Source organism: Vidua chalybeata, chromosome 7 (genome assembly GCF_026979565.1).
Source record: "Vidua chalybeata isolate OUT-0048 chromosome 7, bVidCha1 merged haplotype, whole genome shotgun sequence".
Taxonomy (NCBI): domain Eukaryota; kingdom Metazoa; phylum Chordata; class Aves; order Passeriformes; family Viduidae; genus Vidua; species Vidua chalybeata.
Genome location: NC_071536.1, coordinates 25,812,318 through 25,830,909, shown reverse-complemented (window position 1 = coordinate 25,830,909; position 18,592 = coordinate 25,812,318). Strand labels below are relative to the sequence as shown.

The 18,592-nt window shown below is 40.2% G+C and overlaps 1 protein-coding gene across 1 annotated transcript in view; it reads left to right on the top strand.

Moving 5' to 3' along the window:
* CNTNAP5 (contactin associated protein family member 5) overlaps positions 1-18,592 on the top strand; it is a 200,672-nt gene that overhangs the window by 114,079 nt on the left and 68,001 nt on the right. Inside the window, exon 13 of the mRNA XM_053948442.1 lies at positions 6,520-6,720. Within this exon, the coding sequence (XP_053804417.1) occupies positions 6,520-6,720 (201 nt within the window). The remainder of the gene's footprint in view (positions 1-6,519; positions 6,721-18,592) is intronic.

Genomic DNA, 18,592 nt, shown 5'->3' with positions numbered 1-18,592 from the left:
TGCAGTTTAGAACAGTAGAGTATTTAAGAAGGAAAGTCTTGTCTTATTTGTGGTTGTACTTTTAGTTGTAGGTACAGCATTCAGGATAAAATTTGGCATTCAGTGTGGAGCACCATGAAACAAATGCATCGCATGAGCTCTGAGAATTGTTTTTTTCTCTCATGTAGCATTTACCGTATGTTTGGCTTGTTGGCAATTTAATCAGTCTGAATAATCTTGTTTTGTGACAAACCACCTAAATCACAAAGGAATGATGCAGTTTGTATGGGTGGAATGCTCTCTACAGGGATATTTCAAGTTGAAGAATAAAAATGAGAATTAGACAATACAGAATTCATTGAAAGCCAGTTTTCCAGCTGCTCTAATTTCCCACAATTTAATTTGTGTGCCGTCAAAAGCAACTTGGAGGTTTCCAGCAAGATGATAGAACTATGGGCTAGGCTAAACCGAGAGTCTAAAATGTGCTTAATGCATTGCAGTCCCATGCTGTAAAAACATCTCCTAGGGCCAAATGCAGACAGCATAATATCCTAGTGAATTGGACCATTAAATAAAACTGTGAAGTCATAAAGCTGTAGCATTACCCTGAAATTAAAGCATTGTCACCTTTGAATTATGGAAATAATTTAACAAGCATTTAGGAAATCTGCTTTTCAGGGCTGCATTAAACTATTCCACATTATACAATAGAAGATGTGGCTGCAGTCTCCTACTTGGTTTTGAATAACTTCCAGCTTGTGTTTAGTTTGAGATTTTACCAAGCTGAGAAAGTAATAAAAGAATAGAATGGAGTTATAAAAATTAACAGTAACCTATGCCTGGACAACAATTTTTTAATTCTCATTGCAGATTTGTAAGTGCAAGGAGAGCTCATTAAATGGAGTAAACAGGAAAAAAAAGAAAAGTGTAGTATTGACAGATGTAAAAACATAATGATAACTTCTTAGTTGAAATACATGAGAAGAAAACCTCATCTGTGTAGTTTAATGGTTTCCAGGTATGGAAATAACTGGAAGGAGGTGGTTGCACTCAGCTTGGTTTGCACCTGTAATTACAGTGTCATTGCTTAAAAACATAATGTAAACAAAATAGAGTGAAGAATAAATAAAAATCCTTGTATTGTGAAACAGGAACAAGTATTAGAAGGCCCATTTTCAAAAGCTGTGGGCATTACTGGTGTAGAGGTGTGCCTCTAAAGGTAAATGCCAAACCCGGAGCTCAGGTGCAGACAGCTGTTGCACTGTTTGCTGGGGTGATCTGTGGGCACATTCAGATGGCAGCTACGTGTCTCACACAGGTTCTGAACCTGCCTGAAGTGCCAGATCACAGATCATTGTCAGGAGGCTTCAGAGGACCTGCCATTCAAGTAGTCAGGGTAGGGTGCCTTGACCTCATACTGAAGCAGGCAGTGATATTTTGGGAGCAGCCCTAGCTAAACTTGTGCAAGTGAATGTGAGAAAACAGAATGATATTTTTCTAACTGTTGCCAAGTTTGAGGTGGAGAAAATGGGATTTGAATAAAAACCCCAAGGGCTGATCTGAAAGGTGATGCTCTTCAGAAGAAATGTTGAGATTATTTTTGAGTGGTTTGCTGATCTATGGAAGCAGATGCAATGGTCTTGCTATTGTCAATGGAATGGTTCAAGGATTTACTGCCCTCTAGCTCTTAGTAACTTCTCTCTCAACCAGTGGAGATGCAGGAGGGAACACCGTTGGCTCTTCTACTCTGTCCAAAGCAATCTAAAGTTTAAATTTCAGTCTCACTTGCTGCATTTAAACAAAATGGAGTCCTTTTGAAAGAAAGAAGTTTGTTTTTTGAGGTTATTTTACTGTGATGTTAATGTAATCCTTTATTCTTGTAGCAGGTTGTGTTTATTTTGTATGCATTGCCTCACCCCTCTACACCTCATGTGCTGCTTTCTAAACTCTTTCCCTGGGAAGCGGGAAGAAGTGTGACTGAGATGGTGGAATAGATTTCTCTTCCTTTTCTTCCTCTCACCTTGTTGCTGCCAGCTCTATCTGTGTTGTGCTGAGCTGCCCTTCAGAGCCGAGGTTTGCTTGCTGGTGGCTGTGTCTTTCCTGCCACTAGATCAACGAGAAAAACACAGATCTTTTTTGAGAAGCTGAACTGATGGGTACCTTTTACTTCAAAGGTGAAGCACAGAGGGAGACTTTGAAGTGACCACTAAAGCATAGATCTGATCTGTAGAAGTATTAAGCCTAAAAGACTAGGCATGTTGTCGTGGTTTGACATGGAAGTGAATTTTTTTCCAGGAAGTTGGGTCAAACCAATCAGTGGTCAGGTTTGGATATTGGCACCTGGAGTGACCACTGAAAGTATGGACACGCCTCTGAGAACACAGGGGGTTAAAAGCAAGAACTCCCAGGGGAACTGTCTCTTTGGTTCCGGTCGTCAGAGAGTACAGACTCTCCCCTGCCCAGCCACGGGCTGGGTGGGGGAGGGGAAGCCACGCGGCCTTGTCCAGGTAGGCCGAGGGGCTGAAGGTCTGGAACCCAGCCAGCTCCTGTGGACGGAAGGGTGGAGAGAAGCGGAGATGCCTTTGTTCCCCCCCACAGAGGGAAAGTGACAGAGAGCCTGAGGGCACCTGGAAATTTGCTGGCAGAGGAGAAGGGGAAAGGGGCGGGATGATGCCCAGCATGGGAGATGGGATGCTGGACCGAGATATCAGCCATCCAGGGAGTCTGAACTTTTAACCCTTTCCGGGAAATGAGGGCTTTGTAAAATATTACTCCTCCTTGATTTGTAGTGGAAGAGAGACAGTCTGGGACCTGAGATGTTAGAAGAAGAAATATTTAGGTGGGAGGAGATGATGAAGTAGCTTTTGGCTGGACTTTTCTTGTTAGCCATAGACTGAACCAGAATCTCCTGCAATAGAGACTGCATTTTAGGGGGATGCACAGGAATGGCAAGAACAGAAGAAAGCTGAGGAGGGAATGGTGATGCCCTCTGTCTTCAGGAAGAAGATGATCTCTGTTCTTGGACCCTTGGCCCCAGGGGAAAATGAGGGGGACTGTAGTCCCAGGATGAGAAGCTGAACTGTTGTATCTTTGGGTCCGTGGCAAAGCATCCTTAAAGGAGTCCTATGAGCAGTCTGTCCATGCACGGTGGTGAGAGCACTGTGACATGGAAAGGAGAGTGTCACACTGGCAGATTTTCTCCAGGTGGTTGCCATGTGTGACAGGGAAACACAGGAGGTGGCAACTGTGTTTCCTGGGGGGTCTGTGGTGCAAGAGAGACTTCTCTCTCCCTTGATAGCTTGAGTACTGATTATCTGAAGGGTGGTGATTTGATCAGGAATCCCGAGTGATGTTTCATGGTGGGTGTTTTGGAAATTGGGAGGAGGAGGGGTGTTTTAAAAGGTCTTCATCCTGGATTTAGTTCATGTGTTTTCTGTAGTAGTAGTTTAATAAAGTTTTTTTTTTTTTCCCTTTGTTATTAAGCTTGGGCCTGCTCTGCTCTGTTCCTGATAACATCTCACAGCATTTATTTGGGGAAGGTGCATTTTCATGGGGGCGCTGGCATTGCGCCAGTGTCAAACCATGGCACATGTGTAGATTAGGAAATCCCTGAAATGTAACTTTAAAATTCTTCTCTTCTGCTGTAACTTTTTAAACTCCATTCTGATGTACTTGCTAAATCACAATTACTTTGAATACAGAAAGAAACTTGATTTGTTTTTCCTTTCCCTTTGTAAACTAGAGGATGGAAAATAGGTCAACTTATTTCTAAATGATCCTGTGGAGAAAAGCAGATCTAGAATGTCGAAGTTCAGATCTCAGGACAGCTGTGTGCAGCTGTAATGATAACAAGACTGCTGAAAATTAATGAACAATCACAGAGGAAGATAAGAGGAAGACCTGTCACATTGCCTGTCCAACACTCCTGTTAATGAGTGCTGGCTGCTTACAGTATATTTGCTGATACCTTGTCCAACCTCATTTCAAGCATGTCAATTAATTATATTTCCAACACTTTTTTTGGGAAGACAGCTTTGTGCAATGCTATTTTTAATCGGCTTTTCCTAGTGTTCCTTCTTTGCTTCTAAATTGCTAGCTCTTGATGCTTTTGACTTTTCAGGCACCCACATGGCACCTTTCTTGATGCACAGCCTGGAAAGTACAGCAGTGTTAACCACTCTACAACTAGAGCATTAGGCTGCATTACTTCCTGAGCAGCACTGTAGCTACTATTGTAAGCATTGATTTTATTGCATTTTCTTAAAATTATGGTCAGAACTCTCAGTAGGGAGGTGCTTTTGGCAGCCCATCTGGAATTTCAGCAACCAGTATATTCCATCTTCTCCTGATTTTATGTCTCACATTATCAGCAACTCAGTGTTTGTCTTATTAGTAGATATTTCAGTTAAGGCAGAAGTTAAACTTCTGTAAGCTTTTGTGAGAGGAAAGTTAACTCACCCTCAGCTGCTTCTGAAAAATCCACTCTGTTCTTGTCAATATTGCCTTGAGAGAGCAAAAGAAAACAGAGAGATTGGCTAATAAGGATCGCTACTTTAAGATGTACAAGATGTCTGTTACGAAGTCATTGAAGTATATTGTGTTTGAAGCAATATATGTGCAGGACAGTGCAGGGTATTGTGCTACAGTGTTCACTGTGATTACAACCACTGGGACAAGTATTACAAGCAATAAATTTGTGGTATTTCTTATTATTTTAATCTGACTTTCGTGTATCAAAGAAACATTGCCGCAATGTTTCTTTGAGCTCCAACTCCAAAGGTCCACAAGCAGCTCCCTGAAGTCAGTAAGAACCACAGAATTGCAGACATAAGAGCAAACTTTCTGCCTACCATCACAGAAATGATGAGAAGGTTGTGTGTAAACTGTCCTTACAGTTAATGCAAGTTAATTTCTCTGTCACTTGCAACCAGGTCTTGGAACAGACCTCTTTGATAGTCTCCAGATGGTTGTTGTTACTCGCCTGTCATTTGAATGCCTCCATAATGACAATCCATCAAGTCATCTGTGTCTTTGCACAAATAGTCCATTTAGGACTTTTATGTACCTATTAGCATTCTGTTGAAGTAATATATGTAGCATATATGTAGCTCAACAAAAAATACTTTGACTGCAATGCATTGTAGTGTCCACAGAGCTATTGGGCTCATCACGCCAGTGTATTGGGGAGTTACTGGAAATCTCAGGCTCTGCAAGAACTCGGGCCAGGGAATGTGGTAAAACCATCCAAATCCTTAAATGCACAGTTTTTAAGATCAGCTTAGAAAAGATATGATTCATTGTTATCTAGGGTTTCCCTGATGAAGCATAAATAACAAAATAGAAATCTATTGCCTAGATCTTACTTTTTCCTCTGTAGCTGTCTGCGTGTTTCTGCAAGTGAGATTGAAATCTCCTTCTCATCAAATGATTGAAAATTGCTGCCTTAAATTTTTGCCCTGTCAGTATCTTTTATCCTTCCTAGGCAAGCAGGGTCTTTGATAAAGAGGAAATTTGCTGGTTGTGCCTTTTACTAATATTGTTGGGCATATGCAGGGCTCAGTCCTGTGAATCCTCATTGAAGAGTTCGTCTTTAACTCTGTGTCAGCTCAGCAAATTGGCCGTTCAGGTTGTCCTTTCTACCTTGCCCATTGCTAGACCAGAACCAGCTGGGAAAAAGCCTTCCTGGAAGCTAATTGCTTCTAAGTGTGGTGTTCTCATTATGCCAACCTCAATGCTGATTGTGAGCTGGGTTGTAGGGTGCAGGTTATGTTTAAGCCTAAATTCTGCTTTCTGTGACTAACACAATCCCTTGCTCTGCCAGTAAATGCAATGAAGAAAATGAGAATGGGCTCCCCAGCATGGAAAAGCATCAATATTTAGAGTTAACTACAGATGCCAAGTCATATGGTGTTCTGTACCATCATCCAAGTAGGGCATCACTCAACTTATATGCAGAAAAATCTGAGAACTGAGTGAAATGAGTGATCTGACTTCCAGCTGGGTGGTAAGAACATACTCTCAGTTTAACTTTCTGGCAAGAGATTGTGCTTCCTGCTCACGGTGAGTTTTGCAAGCTCATCAGCTGCAGTTCTCTGCTTCCATTTGTTGTTACAACAGCATGGGCTGTGCTCTCGGGCAAAAGGTGAATGTTACCCCATGAGCCATATTACTATGTGTTTTCTCTCAGGGACAAAGACAGTTGAAAAGTATCTAATTTTATACAGATATCTGGTAATAGAAGAAGCTGAAGGTCTCCTGTGCTTCCCAGGAAGCTTGTAGCTTCTGTCTTGCTCAGCAGGCAGTGTAGTGTTTGCTTGAGCTGGTTCAGGGAGAAACATCTTTGTTTAAGATAAAGCCACACTGACCTTTAATGAAGACAGACCTGTTGTTGTTCATCACAAAGTGCCCATTTTGGAGCCTGAGGTCCTGCTGATGGTCTGTGCACTGCAGTAAAACATTACATTTCAGTTTTTTTGTGATCCCTGCTTGTTGGAAGTGTTTTGCTGTTAACGTCACATTCAATCATTTTTCATTTAACAGAAGATAAGATCTGGACTGAAGTGCAACACAACAGCACAGGGTTGACCAGAGTGCAAGGAGCTGGTCCAGGGAAGCCCTACACCATGTCCTTCAACTACAGCAGCAGTGCAGAGCAGCTGGAGGCCGTGATCAACAGTGCCGAGTACTGCGAGCAGGAGACAGCCTACCACTGCAGGAGGTCACGGCTCCTCAACACCCCGAGTAAGTGCCACCATCCCAGATCTTTCCTTCCTAACTCCTATTGGTTGTACAGCAGGTAGAGGCCACACCACAGCTAAGGAGAAAAAAACCCCAAACCCCCAAATTAATAGTAGCAATATGGAATAGAGCGAAAAACCTTTTACCATTCTGGATTCTACTGTGCAGTGCCTGTGCTCTGGTGCAAGAGGGTCTGAGCTCTGCAGGGGAGTTTTCAGTCTGTAAGTTCATGCATGCCCAGACTCTGAAAACTTCTGTGATTGAAAGTGCTACCTAGAAACCACAAGAAGTGTATTTAGCTGATGGCAAATGGATGTGTTTCTTCATTTACAGTTTTTACCTGTATATTAAAGATAAAAAGCATCTAGATTGCTCCAGACTCATAATATTATGTAGGGGAGGGGTGTAACCTCTTCTGAGTCCCACAGCCCTAAATATGGTGTTGAAAGTGCTTTTTACTGTAGTACAGTTCCTGGGGCAAAACTAACTTTCCCCTTACACTAGAAGGATTACATTTTTCCCTTGTCTTAATGTAACAGCAAAAAGGAAGCAGAGGGTCTCATCAGTTTGTGTTTCTCTGCAGCACCAAACTTCCAGTGGCCACTCAGGATGTCTGGCTTCCAGTCAAGTCTGTCTTGATGTCAGGATTTTATGTTTATTTATCTGGAGAAATGAATGAAATCAAGGGCAGACTTCTGAATGACTTCAAAGTCTTCTCTGTTACTTATAATATCTGTATTGTCCTGGTGATTATTTGATTATTAGCAACTCCTAAATTTGTTTGTAGTTTAGAAGAAAGACCATGGAAAGCCTGAAGGGGAGTTTGCAGTAGGAGTTTCTATTGTCTTAAAACCATATTGCCTAATGAGATGTGTCAAAACCCTCCTGGTTGCAGCAAAGTTACTCTTAACACTGAATTTTTATGGATCCAGTAATCAAATGCCTTACAGTCAGTTTATTTTTAAAAGCTGTGAATTATGTCTTTTGTTATAAACAGATTTACCAGCCAACAATTGCTTGTATTGCTAATCTTTTTTTAAAGAATGAAATGTTAATATCAGCATCCACAGTAGAGTACAAAGGGGAAAAAAATTGTGGGCATAACTGCTCATAAAGAAGTGGAATTGATGTCTTACAAGTACTTTCAGTGTTGCTGGCTTCTGTATCCCACAACACAATTGATATGGCTTAAAGATAAAACCCTACAGAGGCTATTTCCAAAATATTCTTTCAAGGATGAATGCCACAATATTAAAGCAGGTCTGCATGTGTTTATTTTTGCACATTTCTGTGAGGCATTTGGTCATGTGTATGCAGGAATATACACTATGAATGGGTTTTGAGATGCCTCTTGTATGTGGGACCTCTCTAAAGCTGGGGGCACTTCCTGAGAACCAAAACTTTTTTTGAGGGAAAAAAAAAAGTAAAGGTAATCTTGTGTAAATTGACAGTGTGTAAACCGTGCTTCTTCAGGGCTAAAGGTATCAAACAGGCTAAGAGGGCTCCTGACAGGCAGCTCATCCTCTGCTTCTCCAGGACCAAAGCTGTGGCTGATTCCTCAAGGGAAAGGATTTGGGGATGGTGTTCAGCAGTCTGGCTTGTGCTCTCACAGCTGGTGCAGTGCCACTGTGCTCCTGACAGTTAAACCACAAGAACTGCACAACTCATTTATTCTTTTCTGCAGCTCCATCTGAGAAATAAAAAAATAAATTAAAAAAAAATTGCAATCTAGTGCATGTGGTAGACACCACTATTTTTTCCCTCTTTTTTTCTTCCTTTAGTATGCTTTTTAATTACACTTCCAAATTTTCCTTTTCTCATCCTGAGCTTTCTCAGTAGTCTACGGCTTTAAATTTGGAAAGATGTAAAACATGCTCAAAAATAAGATTTCAGTTCTTGAAATGACAAGGATAATTCGTTCTTACCTGTGTATTAAGTATTTTTGTAGAAAAGCATTATTTTCCCCAAGCTCTATTAATTGATATTAATCTTGTAGCAAAATGCTGTTGTATTACAGAGGAACCTAGAGACCAAGTAGTGCTATAGATGTCTTGAAAAGTTCTAGGACTTAAGAAATTTCCACTCTAAACTTGAAAATGAGATACAAGTTGAGTGACCTCAGGGTATTTTGCTGGACCTGCTGCAGAAGGTTCTCACCTGTGTTGTTTCTGCCAGATTTGGGGTCAGAGAAACAGAACAAAGATCAAAACTCTTGGGTTTTGTTTCTTCATTTGACCTAGACTTCTGGATGTCTGAAGCACTGTGTTCCCTCTGTGTTTTCAGGGTATCTTAATGTGTAATTGCTGTTAGTATGCAACACTTCAGACCTGACTGTAGAATTCAATATGCAATGCCCATGCAGTATTAATGACAATACTGCATCTGTAGGCTGGCAGGAAATGTTGCCTGACCTAATCCAGCTTGCTGAATGTCTCTACTCAATATTACCTCTGAACTGAGCCCAGTGGTGAATGCCTGATGGAAGGGCATCTTCCACAAGTATATCTACTCTTGACAAAATTATAAAAGTTCCTCTGCCAAAGGGTTAATCCAATCCAAAGAATTTCCAAAGAAATCCAATCCATTGCTGAGCTTACTCTCATTCTAGGCTTTGCTCTTTTTTTTTTTTTTTTTCCCCACAAGGACATGGAACACATGATTAGGATATAGCAGCTGGTAGCACCAACACACCAAATCCTTGTCTTCAGGATCTAAATACTGTCATGTTTCACAGAGAAGCAGTAAAAACATTTCTCTTTCCTTTTGCATGATAGTGCAAAGATGTATGTTGTTACATAGCAATTTTGGCTTTCACAGCTTTGACATGGGGCAAATGGGTCAAGCAAGGCATTCTGGGCTGCCTCAGAGAGAAGCCCAGGGAGGCTCCTGGCTTGCTTAAAATTGTTACAGTTTATATCAAGGAATTTCTCTTTCTTCTTTTGCTAATCCCTCCTGCCCTAAAGACACAGGCACATCCTCAGCGGGTGTGACTGAGCGTGGTATCCCCCTTGAGTTTCTTGGATTTATTTACATCTGCAATGTGTCAGACATGCAATCTGGCAGTTGGCAGAGGAGTTTACTCATCTCCACCTCCTGCTGTCTGGAACAGCCTTATTGGCTCTCCCTGTCATGCTGTGGTTTAGCTGCAAGCATGTCTTTGAAAGCAAAAATTAAATTGCCCTAAACTGTAGTTTTGTACATCTCTGCCATCAGACAGATTTTCAGGAGGTTTGTGAACACTGCAATAGATGTCTGTTCATCAAGGCATAGCTGGCTTTCTTAAGAAGGTGGCAAAGGAAACTGGTATGACCAGAAATCACAAGCCTCCTGTGACTTTCCCAGACGTGTTGGAGAAAAACTCACATAACCAGAGCGAATCTGACAGTTGGCATTAATTAGGAAAGTAATCCACACTTAGAAAAAGATTGCAGACTTACCCTTACAAGTAGAGGCCAAGTCAGGCAAGCAGGAGAGGAGCAGGATGGGCAGGAAGGTTGAGCTGCCTCTAAATGTGCTCTCTGTATTCTGAGAATATGAAAGGAAATGTAGCCCCCCAGGGCTTTGATTTCCTTTCTTTATGGAGCATCTCAGGCAATACCTAAGGAAAGAGTACGTGTACAAGGATAGCCATGTGTGTGCATGTTTAATTAAGCTGTTAACATGCAAGATGTTTGAAGGTATGAAAATATTAACTGAACAGCCCCCCAGCTCTTGACTGAATTTGCTCAGTTTTCTAGAAGCAGTGGGTGGATTCAAATGCTTGTCACTTGGGAAGCTTCCTCACATCCACCTTATCAAGGACTTAGCACAGTGATGGCTCTATCAGTGGCAGCATAGCTTGCTTTACAATACTTGGCTGACAGTCTGTCAGGTTCGTAGCACATTTGTGTAGGCAGGGACTGAGAAAAGATCAGTCCAACAGCAAAATCAAAGAAACAGGAATGTCTGTAATTCCTGACTTCTTTCTTATTTTTCTCTTTCCACTAGAATTCCTACACCATGTCACCTTAAGCTTTGATGTCAAACATTGAACCTAAACCACATCCATCCTGAACTACACACCTCTTCCCTGAACTTATGGTCTGTCAAGTCCCACTATTATATGACTTGCACCCAGGTTTCCACCACCTCTCCTCCACTTTGGTTCCCAGCTAGTCCCATATCTCAGTGCCAAGCTGTACCAGGTGTGTCCCACAGTCTGACCCCTCATACCAGGCAGCTGGTTGCCCTCACCGGTGAACTGCATTTGCATTTTGTAACTCTCTATTGGAGGGAAAGATGTAGTGCTGCCTCAGAGCAGGGAACACATCATAGTTTCTTAGTTTGGACTTAATTCCATTGCTGAGAGAAGTCAACTTTCCTTTTTCTTTATCAATGCCCTGTATGTTGCTAGAGCTTTGTCTGTGCAGACTCCCTCCTTAGCTCCAGGAGAGGCCAGTGATGTGAGAGCAAAAAGCGCTAAGAAATGTCCTGCAGGGCCCTGCCTTCAGCAGTGGCTGCTGGAAAGATGCAGTTTAAGGTGAGCACACAAGTTGATGTCTTTAGCACGTCCCTCAATATGTCCCCATCACCCACAGCTTCTCAGATAAGGGCATTAGTGTTTAAGCTATTGCCAATCCCTTTTAGTATCCACTATGGATCTGTTGTTCATAAACTTGTCTAATCACTTTTTGAACTTCATTAGGCTGCCTGCCCTGTGGCCTTCTAGGAAAGCAAGTTCCCCACTTGCTGTTTTACAGAACTACATTTTTTAATGAGTTTTTAACTACTGTTTTTCTCAGTGCACTGAGTTCTTGTATTACAGGATGCAGTGGAGCACAGTTTTGTGCTCATCCAGAGCTTTTATAGTGCTTTTAGTTACTCATCTAGGACTTTCACTAACTCTAATATTTTTCACCTGAAGTGCCCACAGTTTTTTGAGATATGGTTTGCACCAAGATTTCACCACTTTAGAGTTTTTTGAAGAAAGGAGTCTGAAGTCTGGGTTCTCTTGGTGTAATTTACATAGATGATGTAATTTATATCAGGAGGTGATATAAAATGACCCATAACAAGCAGTCATTTTCCAATGGGTTTTTGCCCACTAGTATTTTATGCCTTTTAAATATAATTTCCAGTTTATCATTCCAGTAGTTTAAATTGTTAATGCACTACCAGGGGATTATTTGTTCTTGTACAAAATAACTTTAAATTGTTATTACATTACCAGGAGGCTATTTTTCATTGCACAAAATAACATAGAACAGGGCAGTCTGCCCTCAAAAAGTGGCTTGTGTTGAAGGAGTGGTTGGCAGGTGTGGATTGTGTGCTGCGATTATTCTTGGGTAAATAGGATCCCTTTTTTGAGAATGATTGACTTTCCATCTGTGTTTCCATCACCATACCTCATCTCTCCCCCCAAAGTGGCAGTGACAGCTTCTCACAAGCACACTTTTTGACAACTTGTGCTATATTTGGAGACTTTGGAGCAGAGTTCAACATAGTAATGCAATGCGCCCCCCTTTATTTGTAGGGAGAGATTTAGAGGCCATATTTAAAGATGCTATGTTGGTTTTTGTGTACAGCTGATTAAAATGCAGGAAGTCTAAGCAGAATACAAAACCTGTGGCGTGGCAGAGGTAACTTGGCATGGAGCTTGCACACACCTGTGAGTAGTGGAAATATCATTATCCCAGTTTCTGACCCTTTACTCTCCTTTCCCTCTACTATCCTCCCTGGCTGGCAGGGAGGTAGAGTGTGCTATAGCTGCCAAGCAAGGAATGGCAGCTACTTACTGCTATTACTTCTCATCCAGTCTTGATGTGTTTCCCTGAGATTGAAATGCAGCCAAGAGGCTAAATGATGGGAAAAACATGGGAATGAATCCTTGCTCAACCATACCCTGGATGGCTTCTAACACAGTGGAAGGAAGGCATGTTCCCTCCTTGAAACTCACTGCAGGAGAGGGGAGGCTTCTAATGCTACCTGACATAATTCTGCAGTGACACCAGCAGGGCAGGAATCTCCTGGGATGGCTCCAGTAAACACTGGAGCACCATTATCTGTGTTTGCTTTAGACACAACATGTCAGGTGAATTTAAAAAAACACTTCTTCAAGTGAGGACTGATGGAGTAATGAGGTTCTTCTATGGTTAACTCCTGTTTGCTTTTATCCAATACATCCTTCATATTTGTGCTGTCACTGGGTATCTCTGTTGCTTTTTTGTTGTGTGTTTGTTTCAGGTTTTTTCCCTTCCTTGAATAAATTTATTTTTGTAAGTCTAAGGAGCAATTTTGGAATTATACTTTTATTTATTTTATTTTATTTTATTTTATTTTATTTTATTTTATTTTATTTTATTATTTTATTTTATTTTATTTTATCAAATTTAATTTCACTTAAAGGCCTTTTACAGTTTACATAGAAAATATACTTGCTCTCCAAACCAAATAGATTTACTGTCTTTTACTGATATGGAAATTATCTTTTCCAATATACAAGAAGCTTGACATGGGGTATTAATGAAGGTACATAGGACATGTAAATGAAATGTAAATCTAGACTACAGATTTTGATTCTGAATTCTGGAATTCATTGAATACACTATTATTGGTGGTTCTATGAGGAAGTCGGTGGTGACCTGACCTCTACAATCTCTTGGTTTGGGTGTTTGGATCCCAAAGAACTTCTGGTTTGAAGTAAAGTCAATGATATCTTTCGTTCAGCCTGTGAAACCTGTGGGATTGTGAAAGTGCTCATAGCTCAGTAAGGCCAAAACGTTGAGTTCAGGGAGTCCAAATAAGAGTTTGGAAATGGATAGTTTTATGAGGCACACGTGTGCCAGAACCAAACACATCTTAATGATACCTCTGGCTTGAGAGACCCAGTTGTATAAAATATTCTTACCACAGTTTGAAGAAGGGAAGAAGGACAGAATTCTTTCAAGCTATTTCAGCCAACATTCCCTTAAGCATAAGCAGTAATAGCCTCCTTTTTTTGTTGTTGTTTTAATATGCAGGACTCAGCATATTGTTAACAACAAATAAATAATGGCGATTAGAAACAAACAGCTAATCCATGGTTTGTTACATTAGTGGGTCATTAGCTATGACAGCAACCTGTCCTCCATTCAAGGAAGAAAGCAGGACTGCTGCCTGAGTAGAAGAATGTGCCTTCTCCCTCATTAGAGCCACAGCAGGGAGTGTGCTCTCATCACACTTCCCATTTGTCTGCTTCTTTCGGCTGTCCTACTTTAAACATCTTGGGCTCCATTAGATTCAGATTGTCTTACTGACATTAAACTAATTTGTCTGTCAAATTTGGACCAATGCAGAGAGTGATGTTTTCTGATTTTGCAGAGCAAAAGATGTAAATTTCAGCAGTAAATTTCAGCATCTAACCTCTTCCACCGAGATGCCACATGAGTGGCAATAGTAAATGGCAATAGTAATTTTTATTGATATTTACATTATTTTTGAGGCTAAAAGAACATTTGCGGCTGTAATTTCTCAGTTCTATGTGTGTTTTGGGTTCATTTGACTCCTGTTTTAGACGTGGGGAAGAAATTAGATGCATAGCAAGGCACTTGCAGAAAATCAGATGGGATGGAACCCCTATGCTTAGACTTTGTTTGAACTGGTTTGACCTATCCAGGAAAACAGAGGTATTAGGAGGCTATACATCAAAAGATCAACAGCATAACTTAATCATATAAGTAATGAGCAGAAAAGAAAATGCAACTCTATGGTAAAAAAGACAGGTTTTGCTCTGAATAATTAGGTTACTGCTCAGATTCACTGCTTGTAAATCTGAAATCCAGGAATTTTACCCCCATTGCAGTTGAAAGGTAGCCTGTGGAAAATTCATTTTCATGTTTGAAAATGTGAACGCAGAAACAGGAGAAAAGAATCTATGAGATGAAGGTGGCATTTTGACATTACTTGGTGTTCAAACAACAAGGGAACAAAAATCTTCCGTAAGCAAAACACTAAACTAAATACTCGTACATGAACTATTTGGTGTTAAAGGGGGCATAAAAGTAGCTCTTCTAAGTGACTCTTAATTCCTTTTATAAAAAGAGCTCCCCAAAATGTAGAGGATAAGCAAGCATACTTTGAGAAAAAGTTTCCAGACACTGGGAAAAAAAGTTGTGTACTTCTTCCACTCACCAGAAGCACCTAAAAGCAATTTAGAATTGTTTGCATCCCCCCCAACCTGGACTGATCTGGAGAAGAGCAGATCTGAATGAGACTTGACGAGTAGCTAGAAAGATGTGGTGACCTGAAAGAAAATAACGTCTTTAAAACCTCCTTTAGAGAAGCTTTTTCGTTATCTGCTTGGCCCAAAAGATTGAGAACAAAAATGAAAAAGCTTTTGAGCCTGAATCTTTTCCAAGTCCTTTTGAGAAGAGAAAGAATCAGACTGGTTTAGCCAAGGCGTGTATTCCCACTTGATCTGTCTAGGACTCAAAACAACATCAAGAGCCTTCTTCCTTTACTCTCAAGAGCAGAATTCAGAAGCCTCAGAAGAAAAGTTTTCTGGGTTTGTTTTTTGTTTTAGGTTTGTTTTTTTTTAACATTAGAATTTAGCAAGGTTAACCAATTAATCTAAGCAGTTCTCCTCTAAAGGTAGCTTTCTTGTGTAGCAGAGAAGAAAACTGAGGCATCAGGCTGCAACTGACACCAATTTTACCTGAAACTGGAATGAGCCATTAGATTGATTTAAATTTACCCCTCTAAAACCAATAGCCAAATTCTTGAAGCCACAAAAAAGAACCATACAAGTGTTTCCTCTCAGCTGAACACCTTTGATGTCTTTCACTCCAAGTGTGAGCTTTCTGTAGGTACCTCTTGTGCCTTGCCCTTGTGCTACTAGTGGAGGAATGAACATGTCAATCCTTAGAGATATATTTGCTTTTGTGCCACCACAGTTGTGGTGATTTAGCGGGAAGATGTGAAGATGCAAAGAAGGTAATGGTATATTCAGGTGGGGTATAATGGGATTTTTGTTGTATTCAGCCAGATAAGGGGAGAAAGCTGTGATTTTGCACTGTAACTGGTGGAGTAATAAATGTTGCTATTTCTCCTTTGGTTTTTGTGGTTTGGTGTTGAGTTTCTGTATGGAACTTTTTATATACACAGAGGAATGAAAATGCACTGCAACCTTCACTTAGGCTAAGTACTAGGAGGATCTTTCCTAGCAGTAATGCCTGTTTAATGCTTAGGCAGTATATGGAACCTGTAGAAACGTATTTCTCAGTCAAATGCTCTTGAAATTGGCCAGTGGGTTGCTGAGTTACTTGAGCAATAGACACCGGTGTGCACAAAAATTCATGAAGAATGTTTCAATATGTCTCATTTCTCTAGAAAACCAGATTATGATTAATATCTAAAGCCTGCTAGAATCAATAGAGACCCACTCCATGGGCCCTAGTGCTAAAAGGCAATCTTAATTTGGGCTAAAATGAGATGCAGATGTACGTATTTTCTCACCATGCCAGATACAGAAATGTCTCTCTCCTTCCAGGACAGGAACAAAAGCTCAAACCAAACGTTCATCCTAAACTCAGTTGAACTTCATCACTACCCACTGTTCTCTTACAGATCTTTGGACCATTGCTGTTGTGCTAGATTCAGTCCCTGTCTTTGTGTGCTAACTTTTTGTTTATCCAGGATGCTTAGTTCCACATTCAAATCTTCCATTTCTCCAAAAAGTTTAAAGTGCCATGTCTAATTTATAACATGTAGTGTTTTCAGTATATTAACATTAATAGCACATGAAAAGTGCTCCGAGTATAGACTGCAATCAGTTTTGTTCAGGCTGTCTCATTCAATGTGATCAAAATGTTCATAGTAACATTTGTTGATGGGAAGAAAAAGATAACAGTTCCTGGCTGTTCTTTTTCTCAGTTCTCTGTTACTTAACCTAATTCAGGTCTGACAGATTTGTTTTACTGATGACTCCAAGCCTATGATGAGCTGTTTTAAAAAATGACCAGAGATCTGAAAAATGGTTCTGAAAAAAAAATAACATCAAGATCACGATATATTTGTTTTAAATACTAACTTTTCCTTCATCTGATGATTCAAATGGTCAGAAGAGTCCATAAAGTTATGTATTCATACAGATAGAGTTCTCTCTTTTTTGGGAAAGTATGTGTTTCTATATTTATGTAGATATGTGTAAATCCTCTTTCCTCCTTTTAGGAGGAAAAAGAAGAGCGGAATTTGGCTGTAATTCATTTTTTGGGCCACATGGATATTGTCAGGCCTGGTGCAAGACAAAGTAGTGTTGGTTACTCTTTTGTCCTTTGAGGTAAAGGCTTTCTGTATGTTAGCACTTGTTTGCCTCCTATTTGTCACTGTGATTTCAAAGTCTCAGATTTTATCTATATGAAACCACATGAAATTTGATCAAAGACTGACACTTTGGGGTGTGGCAGAAGTTTAGGGGCTGTTTCTCAGAAGGAAATCTGTATGACTGAATGCTAAGATAACAGATAATGCTGAGTTATCTTCTAAAGTAGGCTCTATTTCAGGTCCCTTTGGCTTTTTCTCTGGCAATGCAAAGTCAATTTGATCCATTTGTTTTGCAGCTCTAATATCTGCTGTTGAACTGGGAAAGGTTCTCCTGCAATGAGAATTTTTTTTAGGTCCTGCTTTGGGATCCTGTTCCCCACAGCCTCCACGTTCAAAGCAGAGGCAGCTTTCTTGGTCACTTCCTTCCCAGTGCACACTTATGTTCTGGATTCATAAAAAGAGATTGCGTTGCATTTTGTTTACTACCTCTGTGAGACATTCTAGGGCCACTAGTCAATCTGCAGAACATTAGATGTACCTATTTAATAGAGACAGAATTTTACTGAGTGAATAATTGCGTCCTGTTAGTGCTGAAGTAATCACCTTAAATACAAGTGATGCCTCCAGAGGGAGGTATGTCCTTTCCAAAATGCCACCCTGGACAGTTCATTTTACGTCCATACAAAGCTCCAGAATCTGTCTGACCATATTGCACTACAGGTTGTCGTGTTTTCAGAGGATGAAATTTATGTTCCATGAAATAGCCATTGCCAAAATTAATAGGTAAATGAACAAAGCGAAACAGACCATTAGAACAATTGTAATAGCACAGTTGCTGGGTTGTGGCACAAAAGCAGAAACTAATGGGTAAACATAACCATATTATAGTGACAGGAGCCATCAATGTGCACAACTGTGGTTACACAATGGAAAGCACTCGACCGATGTGAAATATGATCTAGCAGTCAGGCCAGTTGCAGGTAATCTTGCTTGGAACAACACTTACCTTGGCTGGTTTGTTTTAGCTGATGGAAAATTATAAATATCACCTATTTCACTCCTGTTCTACTGGAATTTCAGTTTCATTTTGATAATTTTCATAACTATTTTTTTATATCATTCTGGACAGTGATACTGAGATTTTTGTCTTTGCAGAAATTTTCCAAGGCATGAACAGATTGTTCCTGAATGTTCATGCAAGTAGGAATTCAGCCAATGACCTTCAGAGTAAACGTTCATTCTAACAGCTTGAAATCTTTGACGGCGTTGCCTTTATTTCTGCTCTAAAGCAATACTTTGTAATTTTAAGTGAACACTCAAACAATATCTAATCAGGATAAACAATTCAGAGACTGAACTGTGTTTATATAACATAATTAAAAAGCTTTGAATAGCTAACAGAATCATAACATTCTATTAATGGAAAGCTACAGTAACGAATGATTCAACTGAAAAACTACAAAGCTCAAAGATATGCAGGATCAGATCCATTGGATTCAGTATATTTGTACTGTTTTAGGCAAGTAAAATGGTGGATTAACTCCTTACTTTTTACATCTTTCATTAAATTCCACTTTAATATAAAACAAACTAAAAA